This window comes from Grammomys surdaster, unplaced genomic scaffold, assembly GCF_004785775.1.
Source record: "Grammomys surdaster isolate TR1022 unplaced genomic scaffold, NIH_TR_1.0 126812, whole genome shotgun sequence".
NCBI classification, from domain to species: domain Eukaryota; kingdom Metazoa; phylum Chordata; class Mammalia; order Rodentia; family Muridae; genus Grammomys; species Grammomys surdaster.
The window spans coordinates 1-10,438 of record NW_021621599.1 but is presented as its reverse complement, the minus strand read 5'-3'; the positions used below and the strand labels follow the sequence as shown (position 1 = coordinate 10,438).

At 36.5% G+C, this 10,438-nt stretch overlaps 1 protein-coding gene across 1 annotated transcript; it reads left to right on the top strand.

Moving 5' to 3' along the window:
• Nucleotides 1-1,503: 1,503 nt before the first annotated feature.
• On the top strand, nt 1,504-8,231 carry LOC114615521 (cytochrome P450 2J6). The gene is made up of 4 exons (XM_028761208.1): nt 1,504-1,660; nt 2,059-2,219; nt 5,870-6,046; nt 8,070-8,231. The coding sequence occupies exons 1-4, from the start codon at nt 1,564-1,566 to the stop codon at nt 8,214-8,216; spliced, it is 582 nt and encodes a 193-aa protein (XP_028617041.1). The 5' UTR covers nt 1,504-1,563; the 3' UTR covers nt 8,217-8,231.
• Nucleotides 8,232-10,438: the final 2,207 nt, after the last annotated feature.

Here is a 10,438-nt window from a genome sequence, read left to right as displayed (position 1 = left end):
GTACTGGGAGAATGTCCAGTGTGGCAACATAGAATCTAAATGATATAATTAAGTGGATACAAACTCATAAGTTTGTTTAGGGAAAGTCTAGATATTGGTTTTCATGAAAACAAGAGTGGTGTTGAGTAGAGATCCCACACTGCACACTCTGAGCATCAATTAGGGTTTCAGTTAGGAAATGGACATGATATTATCACTGTAGGTTAGGAAAAATGAGATTTGAAAAATAAGAAGTGAAACTTGATGGTGGCATTACAGACACATAGACCTAAATCATTTCAGAGAGACTTGATGAAGTCCATAGATGGCAGGGTATCAATGATCTCAGGGAAACTGCCTGAAGAGTAGCTCCTGTGGGAATGGCGGATGCAAAGAGCAATAGTGAGATATGATAACGTAGTTGGTAGTGCTAACTTCTGGTGGAAATTTCAGAGATACATAATAATTTCTGTCACAGATGTGCTGAGTCTAAATGCTTGTCAAATGCTACCAAAGTCAAGGTTCTAGAATGTATACCTTATGTGATTGTCAGTAGAGAACATTTAAATGTTAGGCAATATGAGATTTCCTAAAATCGAATATGCAGCAAAAAGAAGTATGGGCTAATCTTGAACAACTCCAATGTTTCAAGAGTTGGTAAAAGAAAACAAGCCAGCAAAATTTGTGGGAAATTTGCAGCAAAGGATTAGGAAGAAAATATGGAATGGCAGAATGGCAGATGACACTGGGAAAGGTTTTAAGGAAGAAAGTCTCTGTTGCTGAAGAAGCATTTCTGGATGCTGAAAGGGCCGCCTGCTCGATGTGTAGGAAGAAGAGAGACCAATGCTTGTGTTTAAAATTCTCACGATTTTTCTGAAAATCATAAATAGACTTGATCATGGCATTGCATGTTACATGAAATAGGAGGTAGATGCTGAGCACGCTAGAATGTCTGCTCTGCCTCCTGTTTTTGTCTAGGTGAACTACATGTGCTTCTGTCCTTAATGAGTCATTTTTGTCATCTTTTAAAGCTTGTTTTTTTTACCAGGAACCCTCTTATAATGCCTTTGCTATCTCTTTAATTTATGTGTCTTGTCTTATTCTCTTTTTCATTCTCCTTATTCAGTGTAACTGAACTTTGTAAACTTTTCTATCTACACTGAAACCAGGAGAGATATATTTGAATACCAGGTTAGCAAACTGCTGTGTTCCCTTGAAATGTTTCATTTATATGTATTCCTCTTTTTTTTTTTACAGCAATTAGAATGGACGTGTTGGTGGCTGGTGATAAGCATGCAGAGTTTCTAAGAGAAATAGATTACATAATGTTTAAGAAATTCCAGTGTGTGGTGTTGTAGATCTCCAGGATATGTTAGCCATCATGATTCTTGTTTTAGAATGTTCTGTCTAGAGAGCTATCAAGCCCCTCATTGCCCTCCTCCTTTCCATTGCAAATGTGTTAAACAAATAATTTAAATGGTACTTTTAGATGAAAATTATATAGTTATAAAGCTGAATCTCTTCGTTTCAGGATTGATCTTCTCCAATGGCCAAATATGGAAGGAGCAAAGAAGGTTTGCCCTGATGACACTGAGGAACTTTGGCTTGGGAAAGAAGAGCTTAGAGCAGCGCATGCAGGAAGAGGCCTATCACCTAGTGGAAGCCATAAGAGAGGAAGGAGGTAAGTCCTTCTCGGGGCAGTGGGCTGGGCCTCTTTCATGCATTGAACAGATTCTCACAAAATGTCTAAGTGATCATCCTCCCCCTGAACTAGGTCGGGGTACTGAGGATTGAACAGTGAACATTTAGCCATGACCCTAGTCCAGTTGTTTGGCAGCTAAGGACACAAATGTGTCAATAAACCTAACGCTGTATCTAAGGCCTGTTAATAAGTTTGACTCCCCTGGCATTAGCAGAGTACTTGGTGCAAGTTAGAACCAGTTTACTATTATTTGGCCAGAGCCTCTTACATGTGTGTTTCTGGAATGTTTATTTCTCTGTCACATGAAGTTAATTTATTATAGGAAATAGAAACAAATTAACTTTGAAGGACTCACCTCTCCCTCTCCTCATATCCAGGAAAACCTTTCAACCCTCACTTCAGTATCAACAATGCAGTTTCCAATATCATTTGCTCTGTCACCTTTGGGGAGCGCTTTGAGTATCATGACAGTAGGTTTCAGGAGATGCTGAGGTTGCTGGATGAGGTTATGTATTTGGAGACAACAATGATAAGTCAGGTAAACACTTTTCTTTATGTATTTTTGAAAGGTAGGGCTTGTAAAGTTACTGTATGATGTTTCAAACCTATTTCAAATCCAACTGTTGACTACCATAAGAAACTTGATATATACAATATATTTCTAACATTTATTTTACTACTTTTAATATTTATATTGTTTTATATACATGCATATGTAAATGCTGGGCTCTTAGAAAATGTCAATATTTCCTTCAACTCTTGTTTTCCATGCCTCTCTCTTCCTTTCTCAGAGTTATCATCGCTTTGTTTTGTGATTTCTCTTTGTGCACTGATCTTTGTTATCAAGAGACTTGCAGGGCACTGTCTGAATATGCTGCTGTTTTCTCTGTGGTTAGGTAAATGAGCTGCTCCTAGGTTTACAGTGTTATGATAACAGTTCCCTGTCAGTGTCCATGTGACCTACTCATTTGTCTTATGTTTGCATCTGGATATATAAGATTAAGATTCAGAAGTATGAACTCTTCCTATTCCCATTGACACTTGATGCTACCGGTCTTCTAATACTAGAAAATATAAACATTTGGGGTTCAAAGTCACTCCAAGTAGGCCTCATTATTGATCTCTAATCCTTATATCTCCTCAAATACTCCCCATAGCTTACTGGTCACTCCTCCACCCCCGTAAACATGGAGAACAGTTGTAATGTGAAATTAGCCTCAAGTGTTTGATTTTATCAGCCTCATTTTTCTTCTGCTAGTCTCCTATTTTGGTATGCACATGTTTGAGGATGTGGGTGTATATTATTATATGCTTATAAAACACGTTCGTGGTCTTTTATTTAGTGTGGATGCACTAAATAAAAGATATATACATTTATTATGTGTATGGATACACACAAATCAGACAGCCACTTTAAGAATTAGGTCCTTCAAAAAAAAAAAAAAAAGAAAAGAAAAAAGAATTAGGTTCTTCAATTATGTGTGTACCAGGAGTGAAAAAGCACATGTGTGTGTGTGATCATTTTTATTTATTACTGTTATGCTTTATTAATTGCCATTCCCTTTATGTATTTTTATTCTTTATCTCTTTTGATGAGTATGAATTTGAAATCTGTTTCATCAGATATCAGAATAACTATGTCAGCTTGCTCTATTTCTGTTTGCTTTATAGACTGATTTCCTTTCTTACATCTTTATTTGTGGGTGTCTTTACTACTAAGATGTGTTTTTTGTAGATCATACAAATATTGATCTAGGTTTCAATGTAGTCAATGACTCTGTTCTCTTAGACACTGTGATCATGCTCACTATTTTACTTAATGGATATTTGAATGGAGTGTGTCCTCAACATTGTACTCCATTCCCCATAGTTTTCTGTATAGTTTAGTTTGTTAGTGATGTGTTCTAGTGTACATTTTTGATGCATTCAGTTATACTTTAAAACATAGTTTTTATTTATTCATTTTACATCCTGCTCACTACCCACCTCCCATAATCCTTCCCCTCTCCCTTCCTCTCACCTCTGAGTGGTTGGGGGACCACTGGGTATCCCTACACCCTGGTATATTAAGACTCTGCAAGGCTAGGTGCTTTCTCTCCCAGAGGCCAGACAAGTCAGTATAGCTAGAAGAACACATCCCATGTACAAGCCACAGCCTTTAGGATTTCCCCTGCTCCAGTTGTTCAGGACCCACATGAAGATCAAGCTGCATATCTGCTACATGTTTTATTTTACCAAACCTCATGTCCCTTGCTTCATGTGTCTTCTATGTTGGTGATTTTTCAACCACATTGCTGATTTTCTCATTCATATTGCTGGCCTGTTCCTTTCTACTGTTGACTTCCCATTTTGGGTCATTTATTGCATTCATCTGTTTGCTTATCTTCTCAAAGCCTCATATCACTTTTACTAGACTCTTTTTGCAACTTTTAGATATCATTATGTACTTGTGTTTCTGTTTTACACTTTATGCTGTCTTGGACATCTCTTCTGGAATATATGGAGGTAACAGTTGCAGATGTTTTAGCTTTACCATATTAGTGTTACACATGTTTCCAGAGAGAATGAATCTGAAGCACAGTTACTGGCCCTTTAAAAGTTAGTTTTCTATTTACGGACTTCTGTTTCTATACATCGTATTCTCTATGATGTGCCCAAGAGTGGATTGATTCTCATTTGTGGTATACCCAAAAGCACTTTTTCCTTATTTAGGGATGTCCTCACTGAAAATTAAGGAAATGGTTAGCCTGATTTATGTGTATGAAATGGGACATAAAAAATGAGGTCAGCTTCACTTAGTGTCTATACTATCTTGTTATAACTGTTACTCATGATAATTCCAAGTCCAGCAGCTCCACATTTTTCTCCTCCTAGTGAGCAGAGGCTAGGAAGTCAGTGGAGATCAGAGAAGGCCCAGCCAAATTCTAAATTTGAGATTAGGGTAAAAAATCTTAGAATGGAACAAGGAGTTGGCAGAGAGTGATAATAAATGTTCTTGGAATGATAAATTACACCAGTCATTTTGATAGATAGCTGCAAAAGTCCACTAATTTTCCCAATGCCTGTCTACATAGAAAATGAGGCAATATGCTGTCTGCAAATTGGTACAGATTTGTGCAAGCAAATTTAGATAGCGTCTACCAGAGCTCTGTGGAATGCTTTGTATATCTCATGTCATTCTCTGCTCAGATATAGGAAGACTCCATTATCGAATTGTATGTTGTCAATATTACTTTGTAATAATATTAACATCATTAATACTGTTACTATACCAGTTACAAATTGTTATTACTAGAGGCCAGAGAGGTAGAAATCATTCCCATGTATGTCTTACTTGAAATCTTGTTGATTTATAGTGTGTTATGCTATCTGTTTACTACAAATGTTATTGAAACCTCATTCACCATTTACTTTGAGTAAAGATTACAGTCTTATGATATGGGTATTAAAGTACAGTACTGGTACCAGAATTTATAGTTACCTGCACAATACTTGATAATGGTAATTTCCCACAGGGGAAATAAGTCATGTCAGAGAACCAGAGAGGTGAGAAAATTCTTGTCACTTTAAGGGTAATCTGGTAAAATATCTCCAAGGAGGCTTGACTAATGCCTTTATGAAGAGAGGAGCATGGTTAAAAAAAATTTAGGAAGACTTTTAAGGAACAATGAATAGTACCTACCAGGGCCCTTGATGTGCTCTCAAGGCTGTTGTGGTTGTATTATCTAGAGAAATAATAAAGATTCAGAGGATCCCAATTTTGTATGACATACAGATTCTGAAGTGTTTGTCCAATTCTGAGTCTAGGGATAGTCCTTGAATATAGAATGTAACAGAATCAAGCTTGTGATTACACTGATAAATATTCTTTCCAGACATTATATGCAAATTAAGTTATAATGGCATTGAAAGTATGATAAATAAAAAGTGTTGAGTGCTGTCCCAATATCCAGAGAGAGAGGTGGTGTTATATAGCATGTAACAGACAGCTGCATTTTAAGAAGTGTTTGGAGGCTCAATGTATTTTTGCATGGGAGAGTTGAAATATTTTTGATGTACAGGAGAGGGAAAACAAAAGCTGGTTCTACAATTTCACAGTAAGAAACATGGATAAAGATAAGACTTATATGGAAACATTGTAAAATGTCACCAGGTTGTCTCCGTGACTATCTTATTTTTCCCGATCAGCTCTATAATATCTTTCCATGGATAATGAAATATATTCCTGGATCACATCAAAAAGTTTTCAGAAACTGGGAAAAACTGAAATTGTTTGTCTCCTGTATGATTGATGAACACCGGAAAGACTGGAACCCTGATGAACCAAGAGACTTCATTGATGCTTTCCTCAAGGAAATGACAAAGGTGAGAGAGATACTTCTGTGTCATTTTCATAGAGACAACGCATTCATTTAATAATTTTCAATCAATCCTGCATCAGTCTACCACATTCTTAGAGTTTAACTTGGCACAGATTTATTCTTCTGCAGTTCTCATGATTTTAAATCCTGTTTACCACACGGAGTTCATTAAAAGGCAATGGAATGTTGCTGCATCTCTAACCTCCTAGAGAACACAGATATCTTGTGCTTTGGTTCCTTCCTCTGTCTTCAATTCCTAAACTATAACATCTCAATATCTTTGATCTATTTGGTTTTGACCATCCAGCCCCTTCTTACAAAGATAGTTCAGGGTAATTGTCCTCTCTCTAATTAATCAAATCTACAAAGTGTATTTTAGCTCATCAAGTAGCTTGTAAAGTTTCCAAAATGAAGATATAAATATCTTTGTATATCAATGCTTCATATAAGCCATATAAGTGAAATATTATAATCTTGGGGTGTTAGAAATACAGTGTCCTGAGTGTCAATGCACATGCTCCCCTTTCATCCTCTTCCTTGCCTTTTACCCATGCATGAGAGAAATATATACAAAGAGGAATTAGCAATTAAACTTCAGAGCTCTGTTTTTTGATGAGTCAATATAAAGCCAATTACTCATCGCAGGCATATTGCAGCACACAGGTGAAATTCAACTATTCAGGAGTTTGGTTTTAAGGTATAGATGGGGCATCTACCTTTTCATGATTGTATGCTTATAAACACCTTTCAATCACACAATCAAACAGAATTCAGCCAGTTAGGTGTATTTGTACTTTTGTATTTTGTGACAATAACTTGCAGAAACAGTTTAAGAGGTTGAAGGTCTATTTTTGGCTGATATTTTCAAGAGTTCCAACATGAAGAAAAATATATAGGAAAATGATGTGGTGGTATCAATTTATGTCATGGTAGAATAAGAATCTGAAACTGGCCAGGACCCAGGACTTTAACACAACCACAGTAATCCCATTTCTACTGACTGACTTCCTCCAGATGGACAACACTTGCCAATGTTCCAGACTCCCCTAAAATAGTTCCAGCAGCTAGAAATGAAATATTCAAAACTTGAGTCTGTAGGGATCATTTTAGATTTAAACTATACCACTATTTAATGCTTTGACATAAATAGTCTTCTAGCAAATACATGTCACTGAATCTGTCCTATGAGTTTTGACTCATTAGATTATAAATTCATTTTCTGCCCAGGACATAATAGTAAATTTCTTTCCTTGTTCTATCATATTTCATCTTTCTGACACAGTTTCAATAAAAATGACATTTTGTTCCCAGAAGAGGCGGCAAATTGTTCACTATATGGAGTACAGGTGTGAGGCTATCAAAATTATAAGCATGGAATTCTTCTTGATGGAATCAGCAAGGTGTTAGGTATGGAATATTAATGAAGAGACCAAAAATCAATAAATACAGAGAATTCATCTCAGTTCTGGAATCAACAAAAACACTTTGAGAGTTTTTCATATGTGTCTGTTGTGTCTCATACAGTTGATACGACATGGTAAATGATATATGTTATCCTCATTTTATAAACTCAAACAGAGAAAAGTAAAATGAATGTCTTAAATCATATAGTGACTTAGTGACTTATGTGATACTGGAAGCTAACTATGTGTAGGTGGGTTTTTCCTGTCCTATTTGTATTTCCAAAAGTATAGTCATATAGAAAATAGTTGTCTTGATATTCATCCACCTAAGTACCAGAAACTTCTGGTCAGCTCCAACAATTGGAGCAAAATAGTACTTTCTATTGAGGTCAAGGTAATATCATTTTCAAATGAACCCTTTCAAATTGATTACCTCGGATGAAGAATATCCTACATATCAATCTCCTTGTATTTGGATTATGATAATTCTCAGGATATCATTGTGTCCTGAGGAGGTCAAAGGTGGCATCACTTCAAGTAACAGCATTCACATTTGATACTCAGGATCAGAACCTGTGAATTTAAATAATCACAAAATTTCTGACTAAGCACTGTATTTTCCAGTGCCCAGATAAGACTACAAGTTTCAATGAAGAAAAGCTCATCTTCAGCACTCTGGACCTCTTCTTTGCTGGAACAGAAACAACATCGACAACACTGCGCTGGGCTCTGCTGTACATGGCCCTCTACCCAGAATCCAAGACTGCATGAGACAAAGCCAAATTCTACTTCTGTGAGCTATGGCTTAGACAGAGCCAGAAGATAACATGATGGAGTGGAAGGAAGTGGCATAGCTGTGAGGGAATGTGTACTTGGGAATAGGAAAGCCTTCTGCATTTTTCTGTGAGTGCTGAGATGGGTCCCAAGGGTGTAAACATGTACAGAATGCATCCACACATCTCCCTCTTCCTTTTTTAGTAGATCCCTCCCATTTTACCCTATACCCTGTCCAAACTCTCTATTCTGGTATTCTATGCACCGTGATATTATCTCTCTGCCTTTTTTGGTTCAGTTTCCACTCACCCTCTATAGTGCCTTTCCTATACTCTGTGTCCTCTCTTGGCCTTATTTGTGCCTCTAAGCCATGATTATCACTTCTTTACCACCAGTATTCTGTCACAGTATGTCTCCATTCTAGAAGAATGGTCTCAGCTATTACTTTTCTAAGTCATTTCAAATTCCTCCATGGATTTGATGATTTGGGAATAACTGTCATTCTTTTCCTCCAGTGACAACTGGATACTCCTCCATGGTTATGCTTAGCACATTGTTTTTTTCTCTACTGACTGGCATCTGTCAGGATGAGTGGTCCATCCTATCATTTTATTCCATCAAATTTTAGAAAAATTTACTCATTTGAAGATGTAAATAGTTTTCCTCTTATATAATACATGTTTTGTTTTTGCTCTTCTTATTTTGTTACTGTTTTTGTTCTTTGAATTTTTAGTAACAGTTCATTAGATATAAAATCAATTTAGTATACAGAGGCTCACTGTTTATGCCTTAAGACAAAAACAGCTTAGAAAAGTTCAGAGTGATTCTCATGTGGTAAAGAAAATTTTGTTTATAAAACAAACTGTGTGTGTGTGTGTGTGTGTGTGTGTGTGTGTGTGTGTGTAAACATGTGAAAGCCATAGCAAAGCTACAACGGTCACTCCTCAGAAACTGTCCACTTTTTGAGACAGAATCTCTCATTTACCATGATACTGTCAAGAAAACTACACTGTCTATCGAGTGAGACATGAGATATGCCTGTTGCCACCCCCTTAGTGCCCTGGGATTAGAAGTGCATGTTACCATACCCAGCTTTTTTCCATGAATCATAAGAATCAGACTCACGTCCTGATGCTTGCATAGCAATTCCTTTATTTGAGCTTTTGTCCTTTTGTTGTTGTTGTTGTTTCAATTGTGAGTAACAATTTATTCATGAGGTATAAAATCAATTTACTAGATGTAGGCCAACTGTATTGCCTTAAGATGAAAATAGAAGAGCAAAACCCAGAGTGTTTCCTATATGGTAAAGACAATTTTGTTTATAGAATTATCACATCCATCTACCCCTCGGACTGTGTGTGTGTGTGTGTGTGTGTGTGTGTGTGTGTGTGCATGTCTGTGTGTGTGTGTACATTTGGAAGCCATAGCAGAGCTGCTAATATAGTTCCTCAGATACCATTCACTTTTTGAGACAGGATCTAATACTCACCTAGAATTTGTCAAGGAAAATACATCTTCTACCAGTAAACCATGGGATATGTTTGTTGTCACTTCCTAGGGCCCTTGGATTATAAGAATCAATTATAAGAATCAGACTCTAGCCCTCATGCTTGCAGAACAATCACTTTACTGGAGCTATCTTCCACACCCTAACATTTTCCTTTATGCATGCAATATATATGTGTGTGTGTGTGTGTGTGTGTGTGTGTGTGTATTTACCTGAACAATAATCTTTTTAGATTTGAAAGCTAGCTAATGAGTTAGCATTCAGACTTGGCCTCTAGAATAGTAGCTTCAAAATAACAATAGATTTGCATGAAAAGTTACACTGGTCTTCATTTTGAAATACACACAATAGTCCAGAGTTAGGACTAGTAAGACCGTTCACTGACCTCAAATGAATGCATGAGTTAAGAGCAGCTGTTCATCTGGAAAGAAAGAACTTCTTATTGTTACCTAGTAATGCATGAGTTACCAGGAAACTGCCCTAGGTTTCAGTAAATCATATGAACTGTCCTATGTAACTCAAATTAGTTATATTGAAAAGTTAGATATCTATACAAAGGTGATTGACTAAAAGAGGAGAGAACCAGAAATTGTATAATATCACAGAGCTTTGATTTTGCAAGATAGAAAAGTACTAGCTGTTATTTATAAATAGGAAAACACTTAATATTATTGAACTGTGTAGTTAAAAATTCTGACAATAATTGTGATTG

What these genes read in the sequence shown, in the direction of transcription:
- LOC114615521 (XM_028761208.1), top strand. Translation starts at nt 1,564, where the DNA reads ATGACACTGAGGAACTTTGGCTTGGGAAAGAAGAGCTTAGAGCAGCGC. An exon ending in AGCCATAAGAGAGGAAGGAG is followed by an intron (nt 1,661 to 2,058) that starts GTAAGTCCTTCT and finishes CCTCATATCCAG; the next exon opens with GAAAACCTTTCAACCCTCAC. An exon ending in TCCTCAAGGAAATGACAAAG is followed by an intron (nt 6,047 to 8,069) that starts GTGAGAGAGATA and finishes TGTATTTTCCAG; the next exon opens with TGCCCAGATAAGACTACAAG.